General features: G+C 41.0%; 1 protein-coding gene across 6 annotated transcripts in view; it reads right to left on the reverse strand.

Moving 5' to 3' along the window:
* The window catches only part of cacna1c (calcium channel, voltage-dependent, L type, alpha 1C subunit), a 300,165-nt gene that overhangs the window by 59,482 nt on the left and 222,845 nt on the right, over window positions 1-17,838 (reverse strand). For 5 of the 6 annotated variants that reach the window (XM_078165240.1, XM_078165244.1, XM_078165242.1 and 2 more), the window contains exons 11-12: window positions 6,055-6,145; window positions 394-420 (exon numbers count right to left, since the gene is read on the reverse strand). In XM_078165240.1, coding sequence (XP_078021366.1) covers window positions 394-420; window positions 6,055-6,145 — 118 coding nt within the window. The remainder of the gene's footprint in view (window positions 1-393; window positions 421-6,054; window positions 6,146-17,838) is intronic. The other variant, XM_078165243.1, reaches the window with a different exon arrangement.

The following is a 17,838-nucleotide window of genomic DNA, read 5'->3' on the forward strand; positions in this document are numbered from 1 at the left end:
TTTGTTTTACATGACCGCTCGGGATAGCTACTCGCCCTTCGTTTGATTGGATGAGTCATCAAATATTTGAAACAATTTTATCTGGTTTTACAGAAAGAGAAAAGACTCCTCTGATACTGATTTTTCAACATACATTTGGCATATTACATGCTAAATTATCAATTTTCACAGGGACACAGAGTTAAAACTGGGAAAATGTATTTTCCACTTCACTGGGTCTTTAAAGAGCAAGGCTCACACTTTTGTATGTCAGTTTGTCTGTGTGTCCTGTGCACTACTGTAGACAAGAACACACACACACACACACACATCCAGCGACCATACAAATACCACAGCAGTAGAGACATCAGAGCAGGTGAATTAAAAGACTAATGGTAAACAACATGTACTAACCTGAACTTGGATTTGGAGATCCTATTTCTGGAACACAGAAAACAGAATGGATTATACACACACACACATAACACACATATAGACAGGTACACAACATGACAGGGGTGATTTGAGAGGGATATTTGCCTTAGCAAATATGTTCATTGAGCAGCTTAGTTGTGTGGGTCTAGTTTTTCCTGCCTTTCTGAGATGCAATTACCTTCTTACCAAGTAAACATTTGCTAGTTTGGAGACTGAGGTGAACTACACTAGCACATAAGCTGCAGAAGTGAATGAACATTATAAAGATCACCCGCTTTTCTTTAGAACAAATCACCCGAAGCAAACATGTATACAGTGGCACCCAGTCAAAAGAAAAAACGCTTTAAGTTTGGGTTTCCTCCAATCAGCCCTGGTGTGAAAAAACACAGTGTATTAATAGAAACATGTCTGTTGATTGTTCACCACTGTAACAGCAAAGGTACATACATAAAGAACTGACGACAAGAGATTATGGAAGACATTGTCTCTGGGAAGAGAGGAGAGCAGAGCAGAGCAGAGCAGAGCAGAGCAGAGAAGAGAAGAGAAGAGAAGAGAAGAGAAGAGAAGAGAAGAGAAGAGAAACCCCAACTGTGGAAACTGGAATCGACAACATATTACATTATTATCTGTAATGTTGGAATTAAATGATTTGACCATGGGCTGAATCTATAACTGTAACGTGCCACAAGCTGGTAAGATTGTAAGCTGACGCTCTTCTCTCAGCCAGGGGTTGTTTTTAATTAATAATAACCCAAACTGATGCACACAAAAGTACAAATGGTTGATGAATTGGTGAATCTGGTGACTCTTTGGCAGATTATGAGACAATGGGCCCCTGGGTCCAGACATGCAGAGGGCCCTGCCACATCTCGTGTGTAGCCTCTTTTTGTTGTTGTTTTGTGTCTCTTTGTAGCCATTTTGTATTTCTTTGTCATCATTTTGTGTCTCTTTGTGGTCAATTTGAGTCTCTTTGTATTGCTTTGTAGTCATTTTGTGTCTCTTAGTGGTCAACTTGAGTCCCTTTGTAGTTGCTTTGTAGTCATTTTGTGTCTCTTTGTGGTCAATTTGAGTCTCTTTGTAGTTGCTTTGTAGTCATTTTGTGTCTCTTTGTGGTCAACTTGAGTCTCTTTGTATTGCTTTGTAGTCATTTTGTGTCTCTTCGTGATTGTTTACCCCTTTCTATAGTTGTGAGTCTCTTTGTGTCTCTTCACAGCTGTTCTCCATCACTTTGTGGTTGTTTTGCGTACTTTTGTGGTCTCTTTGTGGTCATTTTGAGTCTCTTAGTAGTTGTTTTGCATCTCTGTAGTTGTTTTGTCTCTCTTTGTGGTCATTTTGTGTCTCGTAGTCATTTTCTATTCTCATTGTGGTTGCTCTGTAGTCATTTTATGTGTCTTTGTGATTGTTTTGTCCCTTTCCGTAGTTGTGAGTCTCTTTGCAGCTGTTATACATTTCCTTGTAGTTGTTTTGTGTCTCCCAGTGGTCTTGTGTCTCTCTGTGTTGTCTTTTTGTCTCTCTTTGTCATAATTTCGTGTCTCTTTGTGATTGTTTACCCCTTTGAGTACTTGTTGTGAGTCTCTTTGTGTCTCTTCCCAGGTCTCCTGCATTTCTTTGTAGTTGTTTTGCATCTTTTTGTGGTCCCTTTATAGTAATTTTGAGCCTCTTAGCAGTTGTTTTGTATTTCTGTAGTTGTTTTGTCTCTCTCTGTGGTTGTTTTGAGTCTCTTTGTAGTTGCTTTGTGGTCATGTTATGTCTTTTTGTGACTGTGTACCCCTTAACATACTTGTTGTGAGTCTCTTCGTGTCTCTTTGCAGTTCTGCATTTCTTTGCAGCTGTTATGCGTGTTTTCATGCTCTCTATATAGTAATTTCAAGCCTCTTAGTAGCTGTTTTGCATCTCTGTAATTGTTTGGTCTCTCTTTGTGGTCATTTCGTGTCTCTTTGTAGCCATTGCCTAGTCTCTTGGTAGTTGCTTTGTAGTCATTTTGTGTGTCTTTGTGATTGTTTTGTCCCTTTCCGTAGTTGTGAGTCTCTTTGTGTCTCTTTGCAGCTGTCTTTGTAGTTGTTTTGTGTCTCCTTGTGGTGTTTTTGTGTCTCTGTCTGGTCTTTTTATGTCTCTTTGAGTCTTTTCCTGGTCTTTACCTGTCTCTTCAAGTGACATTTTGCAGGTGAAGGTGAAGGGGGCCCTTCGACCTGTGCCCAGTAGGCTCATTCTGTAATCCATCTATGCTGTGACCACACTGAATGATGTACTGGTTGGAGTCTTTACAGCTAAGTTTGTTGCATTTAAATTTCATTTTATTGCATCTACATTATTTTTTTAGGAATTAATAAATCAAAAGATAACTACTGTCATGTATGGAGTTATTATGAGTGACTGTGTACTCGTTTTGTTGATAAAAACAGACGAATTGACCGACCCGCTGACTGACTTGCTGGCTGACCGTCTGACTGAAGCAATAAAATGAGTCACTGACTGACTGAACGATAGAATAAAATGACTGACTGGCTGGATATGGAGGCTGACAGTACACACATCTCTTCTCTCCATGTGTCCGTCTCGATTATGGAGATCAGCAGGCGTCAAAGTAGCTCCTACCCCGAGGTCTATCTCCATAGCAATGTGAAGAAGAGCTGACAAACACTGAGAGTCTCATGTTTTATCTTCATATTAGTGTGAGCAAATGCTCTGAGCCAAACTTGTTGCAGTCTCGCAGAGGAACCATGAGGGCTCACATTTCCAGTCTTGGCAAGGTTTACAAGGGCAGTCTGATAATTGTGAAGAATTTAACTAAGATTAAAAATTGCAGGTGTAAATTCTGGAGCTCCTTCATGGGTAATAAGAGTGACGTTGGTGCTGTAGACCAACATACTTTTAGGTGAATTTTCAAACTAAATGAAGATTAGTCTGCAGGCGTTTAAGAGGCTATGAATGAGTAAATTACACCTTGTGCCACAACAATTTTTATTGGTACACAAGTAGATAACAGGTGATTGAGAAGCATCCTTTATCATGTGTTTGCTTCATATTCAGTCTTTGATACACCAAATAATTAAGTGAGGTTTTGAGCTGCAGCAATTCATTCGACGGTCAGAAAATTAACTACTAACTAACTAGTCTGCAACTATTTAAATAATCAAATCATCATTTTAGTCATTTTTTACTACAGCTGAGAACAGCCTTGCTTGCAGCTATTTTGTTTTAATGCTGTTTCTTGAAATCACGAGTTAACAAAACTGATAATGGGTAAATGTATGTCTATTCTTGAGTGAAAAAAACCCGATTTCTCATGATAATTTATCACAAGAAAACAACTTCTGTTGAATGTGAAGTTAAAAAAAGAAGAATTTTTGTGTCAGAACTTGATTAAAGTACAGTGATGTGTTGATAAACAACAGCTACTCCTTGATGTGACATTTTCAGCTTGCATTAGTTGCCACAAATGCCATCTAGTCATGCTGGCATTCTAATCCTGATCTCTAAAAAACATTACAATGAGTAATAGGAGAAAACAACCTTTACTGATGGAGTGAAAGATTTTCTGTGCACACCAACTTAATCATAGACCCCGATACCATTATTGTTATTTTAATTTTATTATTTTTAAATTATTATTGTTATTTTTTTATTTTATTTATTATCATTACTATTATTATTATTATTATTACTATTATTATTATTATTATTATTATTACAATATTGTTATTTTAATTTTAGTAATATTTAATTATTATCATTTTATTCTATTGCCTTTTTTCGTTTTTTCCCCCCTCATGCATTCTACACCCAGGGGTGGGTGTAGATTGTTGTGTAGTGTGTGTGTGTGTGTGTGTGTGTGTGTGTGTGTGTGTGTGTCAATCAATCAATCAATCAATTTTATTTATAAAGCCCAATATCACAAATCACAATTTGCCTCACAGGGCTTTTGTGTGTGTGTATGTTGTTTGTTATCCATGTTAAACTATATTTAAAAAAAAAAAGATAACACACCCACACACACACAAAAGAAAACAACCTTTTGTATCGTCGTGATAACTGGTTGATTATCTCATTTTCTTGTGATAACAAAGTAATTAACTTGTGATCTTAAGATAATGGCATTAAAAAAATTGCAGCAGGGACATTCTCTACTAATATTTTAAAGCAAACGGAAAACAACTACTAGGGCGAGCTTCTTGAATCTGATGACCTGATGCTTTTCTTTGCCGTATATGATATTAAAGTGATTATCTTTGGGTGATGCTGACGTGGGCTCTGAGAAATCATTACAGGCATTATTCATTGTGTTGGGTTTGTGGCACCTCCTAAAGACTCAGATTTGATGTGTATCCTTTGTTTTGATTTGTGTTTGTCTGATGGGACAAATAAACACAAACAACATAACAGAGACAGAGTAACAGATGGACAGCGAGAGTACAAATAAACAACAGTGTGCCATCCAAGTGTGCCTACTGGCCTTACTGTTCCTCTGGTCAGAGGTGTTCTTGATTCAGTTTGGTTTCGTCTCTGAATTGTCTATGTCATACTGCACAGTAACTTTATTCTGTTCTGCTACGTTCACAGTGATGCACAGTTTTGTATGTAAGTGTCTTTGCTCGTGTGTACTGAAGTGGGCCCGCTGGGGTCACGGCTCCTGCATCACCTTGTGTCTAAGAAAAAAAGCAACGCACTTGTTTGAATAATGTAAAGAAATGAAAGGAGCTGGGGGAGCAGGTGAGTCAGCTGTTCGTGAGCTCCCACAGGGGAGGAGGAGAGCACTTCACCAGCAAACACAAAGGTGAGACAGAGAGAGAGTAGAAACAGTTGGAGAGAAGAGGGAAAAAATGGATTACTATTGGATGAGATGTAGCAATAATAAACAGAGTCCTGCTTGTTTGATAGTCAAGCTGTCTTTGTACTACGAGTCAACTTTGACCTCACAGAATGGGCTGCTTCTCTCATTTCTACTTCTGGTAATGAATTGATATATAATGCCTTTCTGTACAGAGAAAATGATGTCACTAAACATCTAGCCATATTTGAATGATTCAAAAATGACACAGAAATGCTGACAAAAGTCTTACTCCACAATGCAGTGCTGCATAGTTCACAGTCTTTTCACACGTTTTCAACAAGTAGTTTCTGACTTGTGTAATGTGTTTAGAAAGAAATCTTAAATTTTACTTTACCCAGACTTTAATTTTCAGCAACAAAAGGTCCAGCAACTAGTTTCTGAACCACCTTTGGACTTCAGTGTTGTTTAGCTGTAGTGTGCTAGGAAAAAATAATAAGGCACTGTGGTTTAGTGTAGGATTCATTCCCCTTAGCCTGACCTATGTTTCATCAAGGTCACAGATTTATTTGGGAAAAAGAGCCATTTCATTGGCTGCACCTCTGTTTAGTTGTCTCTTTAAATCTCAAAAGTTTTATCAGTTTAGAGTACAATGACAACACACTGTCGCTCTGCTCAGCGTCAGTATGTGCATTCTTTCAAACCTCTGGGAGACTTGATGAGAAAGAGGTCTGGCTTTGTGAGATCAGCGAAGGATAGAGGCGGGCTAAAGTGCTAATACAGGAAAGATGCAGGATAGAGTTCATCCTTGGGATTGACAGAAGGTGACTGAGAGAGAGCGGAGGGACAGGAGGTATGTGTGAGGTACTTACGCTAGCCGGGTACAGCAGGTCTCCCCCTCCACGTCTCCCCCGGGGGCATTGTCTGTGTTGACTGATTCATTTTCGCTGGCTGGCATGCTCACTGAGAGATGGAGAGGAGCAGAGCCCAAGAAAAAGAGGTGACAGATATAGAGAGAAAGACAGAAAAAAAAGAAAGAGAAGGATGAATTAACAGGACAAGGCAAAGTGTTGTACATCCTCACTTACATCATTTTTACGCTGGTTTTTACTGTATTACTCACTCTAAACCTGTAATTTAACACACAGTGGACTCCAAAACTTTACAAATGTACTATTACACATACACCTGCACTGGAATCTGTCTCAAACACAGATTTCTATAAGATTATAATAGAATTATACTGTATATATTTGCGCTAATAGCCTAAACTAATTACACATTTCCATATAAGCAATATTTACCAGTTGGGGATCCTGGGACACAACCTCTGCATCAGCTATTAGGAAGGATTTCAACTTCTAAGCTGAAGGATTGCTTAACTCCGGGTGAACTAAATCTTAGCAAAACCCTTTTGTGATTTCATAGCTCATGGAGATTGAAAGAGAAAACATGCTGTAGATTTTGGTCTTTGGTCTGCAAACGTTGCGGGGGATGTTGGAGCTTAATTGCAGCCAAGGTTTCGGTTTTATTCAGTCTTCTAAACTTTAATTGAGCTGTGAGAGCTTTGGCAGGATTTATGTCAACGCAAACATCTGAGAATTAATTAATTAAGTGCATGCTACAAATGTTTTTTTTATTTTAGCAGGTGTGTAAACAGGTAGGAAGCTCACTGAGCCCAATATGTCTTTGTTTATAAAGCCACAAGGAGACCGCAAATGTGTCAATTTGTCCTGATTTAAAGACAAGTGAAATGGTGTGTAAAGATGGAGGGATGAGTACCGGGAAGATGGAGGCAGAGGCTGCTGTCAAGGAAGGACGAGTGTAATAAGAATTGACAGTTAAGGATGGAAAAGTGTTAAAGAGGAAAAAGAAGGAGAGTGGAGGGAGGGAGTGATAGAAGCATTGAGGGAGGTATGGATGGAGGGAGAGGATGAATGTGGGGACGGCTGGTTGAGAGACTGATATGAAGTGATACATTGCTTTTTATTGCTTCTGTCAGTCTTTGCCTGCCTCCGGGAATGAGCTGCACTCCCCTCACTGTCACCTCAAACACTTATTGTAACACCCTCTGGGTACTGGAGTCAGATGCTGATATGAATCTCAATGCAGCTCGTGTTAAAGTAAGATATCCAGTGTTAAATGACGCAAAACCTACTCTTGTGGAACGAGCATGAAAGCAGAGGACATGATCACCACTTAAAGGGACAGTACACCCAAAAATCAAAACCACATATTTTACCTCTTACCCGCAGTGCTATTTATCAGTCTAGATTGTTTGGGTGTGAGTTGCTGAGCGTTGGAGATATCAGCTGTAGAGATGTCTGCCTTCTCTTGATTATAATGGAACTAGATGGCGCTCCACAGACCTTGTTGTGAACACCCAGCAGCCTTGTCAATACGTAGAAAGAAGCGGACATTTACTCATGAACAAGAGGCTAGTGCTTAATGACAGTCCGAGATGCAAACCTTAACGGTGCCCTGAGTGGCTGAGCTGTAATGTTAGCTAGCTCAGTGGTGCAAGCTGAGCTCGGAGTAGATGCACGCTTCCTTCTGCACAGTACGTTTGCTGGTGTAGCTTGTTATAATCTGTGGATTATCTTAAGTAACTGGGTCATGACTTCATTGCTGCTGTGTTTTCAATTTTATTTTTGGGGCTTCGAGAACCAAAAGCCGAGTGCCATCTACTCCATTTGCATTCAAGATTCTTGATTCTCTATGGACGATATTTAAAGAACCAATGAGGGGTGACTGTTCCCTTTAAGATGAGAGGGCATTTTAACAAAATGAAAAATCCCAATCCTGACTTTTTTAAAACATTGGTACCAGATTTTACTTTTATCATTATTAAAATATTCCTGAAAAAATATTAGAAACACAGAGCTTGTCATACAAAATTGCTCTGTCATCTCAGCTCCAATAATACACTTTACTTATACTGTATGTTAGAGATTGCGCTCCAAACACAATTTTAAACCCTGACATTGGCTCCTCTGCATTCCCACTGAGGTCTTAAGTAGTGTTCCATGCACATTTGCTGATGGAAAATGTACTTTGAATACCATATAAAAACAAGCGTGTAGCCAATGTATGAGTTATATGACCTTGAATAAAGACAAATAAATAATTCTGTGCCAAACACATAGGCAATCAAGTAAAGTAAAGCAAAGAAAACAAGCAAGCAAATTCTCTCTGTGCATGCACCCCAAGCAAAAGAGGGCTAAAGTCATCATGACATTCCTTATTCAATGTCCTGAGTATAAATGCATGATTGTTATGTTTTTACAGTGGATTTAATATGAGATTTGCAGAATCTGTATATATTTTTTGTTGTGTTTTATATGAGGGGCTTGCTTGTAAGCACTCAGCTAACACACACTGTAATACATCAAAGTAAGCTTTAGTGAGTGAGCAGTGTGCTTTGCCACATGGTTGGTGGTAGATGAACTCTGTGCTGTAGAGATCAGGATGGTCTCTCTGAACATTAAGGCCTCTGCTGTGAGCACGCCGTATGTTCCCTCACCTCGACACGTGCCACCTGCTGCTATGCTACTTAGTTAAAAGCACTCGGGGTCCTGCAGTCTCTCCCGAGGCTACAGCCTTTCAAATATAAAACCAGCCTGGTGTCTTCTCCTCAATGGAGCTCTGAACTAGTTTAATACCTATTGTTAGAGTAAACCCCAAAGACTTGAGACACTGAGAGATGGAAGGAGATGGAAGAAGGGAAATGAAGGAAATGGAGGGAGAGAAATGGAAGGAGGGAAGGGATGAGAAAGACAGGAGAGGGTTACACTTCAACACAGCAGAGGGATTCATTCATTCTTAACAATGTTGCATGTGTGAATGAATTTAAGTGGAAACGGACGACAAATTATACCTGCTGTATTTTTAATCTACACCTTGATGAAGGATGCTTCATTCAGCTGTGAAGGCGACTACAAATGGAGTTACACTCCATTATGGGTGGGAGTGAATAGGGTCCAGTTTTGGAAAGGCCCTGTATTTTTTTTCCACAGTTACTCCAGTTGTTGACTGTCCCAGCATTTCCACTACTGGGGATGGTAACTGCACAGAACTTACACTGACAGTCTTTGGTAAGTGGGAATAGCTACCAACAGCTACTGGGAAAAATAAAAGCGCTATCTGCTTCCGGTTTTGGTTGCGCAATGATGGACGTACTTCCTTTGTGCCGTAAATTCAGCCTTAATTTTCCCGGGGGATCTTACTTGGTGGCAGACAACTTTACATAGTGAAATTGAAGCTTATAAGAAACCAAAATGAACGCCGGTGGTGTCATTGTACCATAGCCATTGCATCCACTTTTATGTCTGGAACCTCCCGTCTACAACGAGCTTGAGACGTGCCCTCGTTGAGAACTCGGCTCAGATTCTGGAGTTACTCTCTTATCCTGAAGCCTCCTTAAGGAATCTGATCCCGTATGATCCTCTTGCGACCGCACGCCTTTGCTGACGTTGACTCCAGCAGGATTTGAACCCTGGCCATTACATTGGGTAATCAATGTTTATTTAGTAATGATATATTAAAGCGAAAAAAACAAAAAAACAAAACCAAAAACGTGTCTAGTTCCACTTAAAAATATTAAGTAATAGTGATAAAAATAAATAAACTCAACCAAAATGTATTGAACTGACTAATAACAGAATTATTCACCACAGTAGTCTTTGTGAAATGTGTATGTGTGTGTGTGTGTGTGTGTGTGTGTACCTGTGTACAGATCTGTTTTGTGTCTGTGTCAACAGAAAGGTATTAATCGTCCATGCCATCATCTCCATTGGTCATTTTCTTTTATTTCAAGCAGTCTAAATTTCCATTACCAAACCCAAAACATGACTGAATTCATTGTGTAAATTGTGGCCAAAATGTTCAGTAAATGAGGTTTTTCATGCACTCTAATTTAATACAATAATGTAGTCTTTTGAATTTTAGTCTCTCTGTTTTGGTCACTAGGCAATTGTCACATTTTGGGATTAAAAACAACCCATGAACAGCTTGTTAGTATTTAAGCACTCTACACTGAAGTCAGTAAAAAGAATGACCAGTATCTTACATTTCTACTGAACAATATGACAAGTGCTGGGTGAAATTCATTAAAGGCTAAAATTCAAATTTTGAAGCTGTTTCTCTATTATCTTACTACCAGAGCTAGCATGGCCAGCAACAGTGCAGGGGGATCTTAGGGAAAGGAATCTCAAACAACAAGGAGAGGACTGTGACATCACAAATATTACAAATGTTATTAGTTGTCACGTATAGCCTGTTAGCCGCACTCCAATTGTTTTACGTGATGACACTGTCCTCTTGTTTTTAATTTTTCAGACAAGTCAGGCAGAAGCGAACGGTTTCCTTTCCTACAAACCTCTAAAGGAAATCGGAGGCTGCATCTCAACACTGAAATGATGATTCCTCTCCTCATGCTCTTACTGACTGAACCGAGAGTTCTCTTGGATTAAACTTAATTAAAAGCTGAAGGCCATAAAACATGTTTAAGGATTTAATGCAGTGAAGACATGCAATATTGCCAGCAGCAGGGGTAGTTTTTGGTGGCAAAAGTCCAAGTCTACATTGCAAGATAATATTAATATATATGGCCTAGAGATTTGATTATTATCCGATGGAAGGTGGACAAAAGTGGTGAGGAAGACAATGAGAATAAAATACTTTACAGTGTTGAGAGGCAGCCACTGAAAAAGGTGCTTACTACAATGCAGGTAGAGAGGAGAGGAAGAGGAAGAACAAAGAAGAGGAAGAGGAGGAGGAGGTGCAGCTCGCTTGCGTGTCTACAAACACGTTTCCAGTAAATCTTTATCTAGTGTTGGACCATGCAGACAGACGCACACGCCTTACGAAGGAAAGCCGCATTTTTCTTCACGGCTCCGCGCAGAGACGGATAACGCCGGCTCTTACCTGGGGATAGAGAGCACGGCTCAGCAACACAGACACACACACACTCATGATACACACAAATAGGCACTGGCAATCAGCACAAATGTGGAAATGCACACATACTGTAAATTCAAACACAAAAACAATCACATGTACTCGTACAGGCTCTGATGACCAGGGCTGGGTATCGTTTAAAGAATTATGATACCAGTATCCTTAAAAAGCACTTCATTTCATACCTTTGTTTTCTACTTCTTTTGATACCCATTATGTGAATGAAAGTATTCAGTTGCGTAAAATGCCACCAAACGCCACAGGTGTGTAGTATAGCCCTACTTTTGAACATTCAGTGGCATCTTGACAAGCCGTATTGCCTCCTCTAGCAAATACACTGCGTTCGTCTCCTCTTGGCACTGGGTTATGCTGGTCAATACCTTAAAGGTGTCTAATACCGCAATGTATCCTGTGATATCACAAATATTTAGGCACATGGTTCGTACGATGTTTTGTGAATTAGCTCCACTACCTAGGTTTGTCACGATAATTATGTTAGTGACTTATCATAGGATATGGAGACATGACTGCAGTCATTTTGCTGACCTTGATATTGCTCGTTGTGTTTAGGCAACATGTGTTTGTTTACGTAAGAATGTCACCATCATTTTAGCCGACATGATGCCAGAATAAACAATAGGGCTTTCCCGACTTATTATAACACTTGGATGGAGCACTTCTGCATTTCTTTCTCTCCACCCAACCTACTTGTGTGAGTCCGAAGAAATATAAGACAACACTTCAAAGATGTCACAGTGTAGGTTACTGGTAGCCTGCAGCTGCACTTCTGGAGTGGAGGAGGCATGGTCCTGAGAGTTTTAGCTTGCCGACTCTTGGCAATGAGCCTAAAAGTCTGTGTTTAGTAATGTTATTCTCCAGTAGCTTCATCCTCCACTCCATAAATCCACCAGCAAACTGGCTGCCTCCCGGACCATCCATCCCAGGGAGTTACTGCAGGACACCAGCTGGATAATAGTGGTAACTGTGTAATCCAGGAGCTTCACTAAGTTTGTCTATTAGTCCCGAGAGGCATCACTTGGTTTTATCTTTGTTGGACAGTGCTGTATTAAGTCTCAAATGGAGTAATTTTGGGCTACTCCTATACTGGTACTATAATTTTATATGTACTTAATTATATATATATTAGGTAAGGTTTCTGAAAAGAATCATGGTTGGGTGTTATCATTTAATGTAATGTGACACTTGAAATCCTATGTTTGTCTGACCCTTGTTCGAGAAGATTCTCAGTCATCCAGGTCATAGTAATCATAAGTACTATATCTTAGGCAACTGGATTTGCTTGAGTTTCTTGAAGACGTTTCACCTCTCATCCAAGAGGCTTCTTCAGTTCCAACGGACTGGTGCAGAGTCGCAGGCTTTAAACCGTGTGGAGTTTGTATGGACTTACAGAGTCGTTGAGGTCACATGTGAGCTGAATTTCAGAGTCGTTTAGATCACATGTAAGTCGTTGATCCACCGGGCTATCCTGTGTGTCATTAGGGTTAGATGGGTCCAGGTGTGAATGGGTGGTAAGTCGTGTGGGAAGGGATTCCAAGACTGCACTGTAGGTGGGTGATAAGTGGTGTCGTAGGCCACCAGACAAGGGTAACGGTAGTAGATATATAGCACTTAAGATTGTCTGACCCTTCCACCATCCCGACCTTCCTCCCAATGCAGACTTTGTCGCTCTTTTACTTCATGACCTCACTTCCTTCTTTGCTCATGTTATATACAGCCTCCTGGATCATGATCACGTGGGTTATACACAGATCATAGTGCATTTATTTTTATTGCTATAAGGACAAACAGTGAATGATAACAGCCCGAACACTGATACCCAGCCCTATTGATGACAAAAACAACTCTTTGCAAAGGAACACGATTGCTTCTGCAAAAATTACATTCCCTCTTTACAGTCACATCTCATTGCATTACTCTAGCTATTATAATAATCTGAGATGTATTACTAGCGAAACTGGCTTCCCTTTTCTCTCTTGTACCGGTAAGTCTTTCAGTCTGTTTCATTGACAGACTTTGCCACCATATCTGAACTAAAACCTTCTTATTCTCTACAGTAAGGAAATTACATAACAGAAAGAGTGAGACAAAGGGGATTGATCCATATTCTAGAGAGTGTAATAAGTCAACATTCAAAAACAGGTTGCCATGTTGTTTTCACCAAGCACTACATAGCACAATAAATTTGTCCATCCTATTCTCCTTCCTCTTGGCCAACACAACAGCTATTGTTTTCTGTCCACTTCACCCCGTCCCCTCATACTATTTGCATGATTGTGAGCCTGTACATTCATCAGCGTGCTCCTCCATACTGGGATCATCTTATTGTTGAATTCTGTTCATTTTCTTCCAGTTATTCACACATGATTGTCCGAGCATACTGCAGAATAGTCCAAGAAATATTCTTTGAGTGAGTCAATTTGTACAGTAGCAGAAATAAAACTGCATACAAAGATATGAGGCATGAAATCTAGAAACATCTAGTATGCAAATATATATGCAAATTCACAGCTAGGCACACACATGCACTCATATAGGAGATAATCATACAGTTATCCATCTAAATTAACCAATCACTGCACAAGGATCATTTAAGCTTTGACTAAATAGCAGAGGATAATGATGACTGAAAACCAGCTTCTTAGCCACCACCATATTCAAAAGCACACACGCGCGTGCACACACACACACACACACACACACACCAGCCCTCACAAACAGGTTTCATCATTGAGATGAAAAACACATAGCAGGACATAATATATACACATGTAGGCTGCACATGCAAACAACAGAGATGAGCTGACGACCAGAAAAACACACATTATTTGATAAAAATACTACAGTGTAATACAGTTTTAGGATCATCATTATCACAATGACCAACAGCAAACACAAGAGGCAGCCAATCCAACTCCACTCACTAGAGTCATGCTTTTAATACGCACTTTATGCTACCATATTTAAATTAACTCTCCATAGGGGTGGTTTGATGACCTTAACGAAGGCCAGTGGCAATTAAGTTGTCCTATAGTGCAATCTCAGGGTAAAAAGGGCTTCAGTAACCCTGACACTTTTCTCTGCAGCCACATCCTCCAGATGGTCCTGAGGAGTGTTCTTAAAGCTGGGGTGCAAAGTGTTTGTCTCCCGCTTCTGGTATTGAGAGTAGCTATTCTTATGGCCAGCCCACATTGCCTACCTCTACCTGTAGCACAAGGGCTGCTTACACCAGCTGTGTGGCTGGAGCCTTAGGATTTTCCACCATACATTAGCTTCCACCATACTCCTAACTGCTGCTCTGTCCCTATGTTCCCTCCCCCCTCCCTGCCCCCTTTGGCTCTGAATGGTTGACATAAAACACATCACTTCCAGTGTGCCAGCATGGGAAAGTTGCCACGGACAGCAGACACTACAACTCCAGTATACAGGGAAATACAGGGAGCTTTCCCTAGCTGCAATAGGCTTACTCAGCATTGAGTGAACTTATCTGGCAGGGGCTTGAATGTTCATTTCATTCATTTATATGCAAAAGTCCTGCACTCCAGCTTTAAGGAGGCATTGTGACCACAAGCCCTTCAAATTTTGAATTCATTGAGGTTTAGGATATTTCAACCAAAGCAATCACGCTATAAAATGTAATAACAACACCTGATTACAACCGAACACACACAAAGACACAAAGTCACGAACACCCACGGCACGGAGACGCACACATACCGTCCTGAGAGTCAGCAGAGTGACTGAACCAGGCAACCTTACAGGTCTTCTTACCCAGGTGGGCTGGAGACACTCCTACCACAGACAGCAGTGGCAGGATACCAAAACAAGACGACAGCATGCAAGAACAAGATGGCAGAGGGTGAGAGAGAGAGCATGCAAGACACATGTAGTGTACACACGCATCAAGTTTGCCCCTGAGATGACAGGAAACACGCACAAATGTGCAGAGGAAAAGACAACATGTGATACATATACATAAATAAGTAAAGAACTAACACACCATTCAGATCACGGCTCATGTACGCTCACTCATGCTGTTACTAAAAACAGTGAAAATCAATATAATAAATGACATCTACTACTCTCTGTCTTCATATGAACACACTATTCATGTCATACATCACTGTTAGGCCCCTGTAGCTCTTCACATAAAGATGGGATGATAGATAGCCATGTGGAAAGGTGTGTGGTCTCCGTATGAGTGTGTGGTCACTAGCATGACTTGTTCACGTTGTGAAATCCCATCTGCTCTGTGTCCCAGATACCCTCTCTGTCACTCACACTCTCTTTATTTCTATTTTCCCTTCCATCTCTTTCTCTGCTATCCTCTCCTCTATTCTCTAAGTCTCCTATCCCTTCTTGGGACGTGTGTGTGTGTGCTTGCGTGCGTGTGTGTGTGTGTGTGTGTGTGTGTGTGTGTGTGTGTGTGCACTGGTCTATGCAAAATGTCCTGGGCAGCAGGGACAAACCGCCCTCATTCATCTTCCCAGAGGAGGATCCATCCATCGAGGAGAGAGGGAGACGGAGCAATAAGAGAGCATGTGACTTGATTTTCCACCTTCACAAACAGAAGGATCATTGATCTTTCTGATGGAGAACTTCTGATCATATGTATCAATCATTTGTCATCTTAATCTAAAGGCCTGAAGCCCAGTTCAGACCAAAGATTCGCGATGAGACAAGTTGAAACTGTGAACAGTGAAAACAAAAGTAAAACGACCTGAGCTTCAGGTGGATCGTATTCATAATAAATACACCACAATAATTCAAATAACCAGCCCGGATTAATCAGTCAATGAGTATGTGGGTGTGACATGCGCATACAGCATGCGGCAGCAGCGGCCCACTGTCCAATACTGACACACTGTGAGGACAGAGACCGACATAAGTGTCAGCAGCCGCAGGGATGTAAATGAAACAGACTCATCACTCAAGGGGGACGGAGGGATGTTGTCAGAGAATGCCACAGTAAATGAACACGCCGTCTGCTCACAGTTTGGGGCCAGCTGACTTCGCTACAAGCGGACTGGCTGTTGAAACAGGTGATGTGTCTTGTGTTCTGGTGACTTGGCAAGCTGAGTTGCAGGTGACACCATCATGAGCTGAGGTGGGCCAGCTCACACCACTGCAACTTTTCTCTGCAACGTTCTAAATTGATTTCATCTTGTTGCAAATCTTTGGTCTGAACTAAGCCTAAGTTCTGCCATTTTATGGACACCTGCAAGCTAGACCAGGCAGTTAACTCACGCTGCACTGATTGATACACACATGTCATACGCCACTCTCTGTATGTCATCTACAAAACACACCCTCCAAATTTGGCGGTCTATTTAAGCTGCAAAGTCTTCCCAGCTCTCCCTTTGCACTGTCTATTCTGCTGCTGCCCTGCCCTAGCCCAACCTCCACCCCAGCATCCACCAGCAAGCTCCTGCTAAAGGGGGCAAATATGTCATCATCACTCCCCAATATCTCATGTAAACATATCTGCTGGGAGCGATCTTTTAGCGTTTACGTTGGACTACCCTAGATCAAGCACTTACACATTCTGTCTTGTTTTCTCTACAGCTAACTGGAGCTTGTTTAGACCTCATACAAAATATCAGCGATGCAGAACTTGAAGGAGAAGAAGCATCTCAATATTCTGATGTGACATTTCACAAAATTGGCCCAACTGGGGGCCACATACTGTATTTGTTTGTTAATGTGCCAGCCACTGCTGATGTGTTTTTGCCACACTGATTGGCCCAGGGGAGCGCAACGCTAACAGGTGAAAACAAGTAGATTTGTTACAGATTAGCCACAGGGGTTTTGTGCCTTATTTTCATGTAAATTGGGTCATTGCTCATTTGACCATGGTAATTCCTTGAGCTCCACTGAAAGATTAGATCATCATTTTTTTTTCCTTTCTTTCGTCTTGGCAGTCATCAGTGTTTCTGTGAATGAGCCACAGCGCTCTGTAGAAGATAAGCACACTGTGTGCAGAATGCATGCTCTGCCTCTGCATATTTAGTCCTCATCATTCATTCATTCATCATCAATGTGAACAAGCTGAGCTCCAAGCATCTATAAAATAGTGCATACAGTACATACTGTAGTACAGACACACTTTCTGTCCTGTGCCCTGCCTCTTTCTCACCATCCCTCTCTGTATCTTCTCTAAGATCAAACCTCCAGGTCAAAAGAGGCCAGTACTATACTCTCCCACCCCAGAAAATGTAGTTCAGTCCTGGGGAAACATGTACCATGTGTGGCTGCCTCTCTCTGGAGGGTATTAATCTGTGTGTGTACATTTCTGTCAGAGCACAAATACACACGTTCCTAAGGGCGTATACCTACAATATGTGTGTGAGACTTTGCATAAGTGTGTGTGTGTTTGTTGTGTGTATGTGTGTGTGCCCAGAGGCTATTAGCTGCAGTCTGACACATTCCACTAATATCTAAACAGGTTTTAAACCTCAGGAGGGTTCTCAGCCAAAGCAAGCAGACAATATTAACATCCTCTCAGTCTGTCAGTCAGTCACTCTGTCAGTAAGTACGCTGTTCATTCACTGACTGTGAGACACGTGATGGAGACTGCGGGGAGCTCACTACTTATAGACCAAACCCTAGATCTGACATGAACACACGCACAGTTAACCTCACAACTTGTTGGCTGTGCTGAGCACGAACTATCTTCAGAT

Source organism: Epinephelus lanceolatus, chromosome 23, assembly GCF_041903045.1.
Source record: "Epinephelus lanceolatus isolate andai-2023 chromosome 23, ASM4190304v1, whole genome shotgun sequence".
NCBI lineage: Eukaryota > Metazoa > Chordata > Actinopteri > Perciformes > Serranidae > Epinephelus > Epinephelus lanceolatus.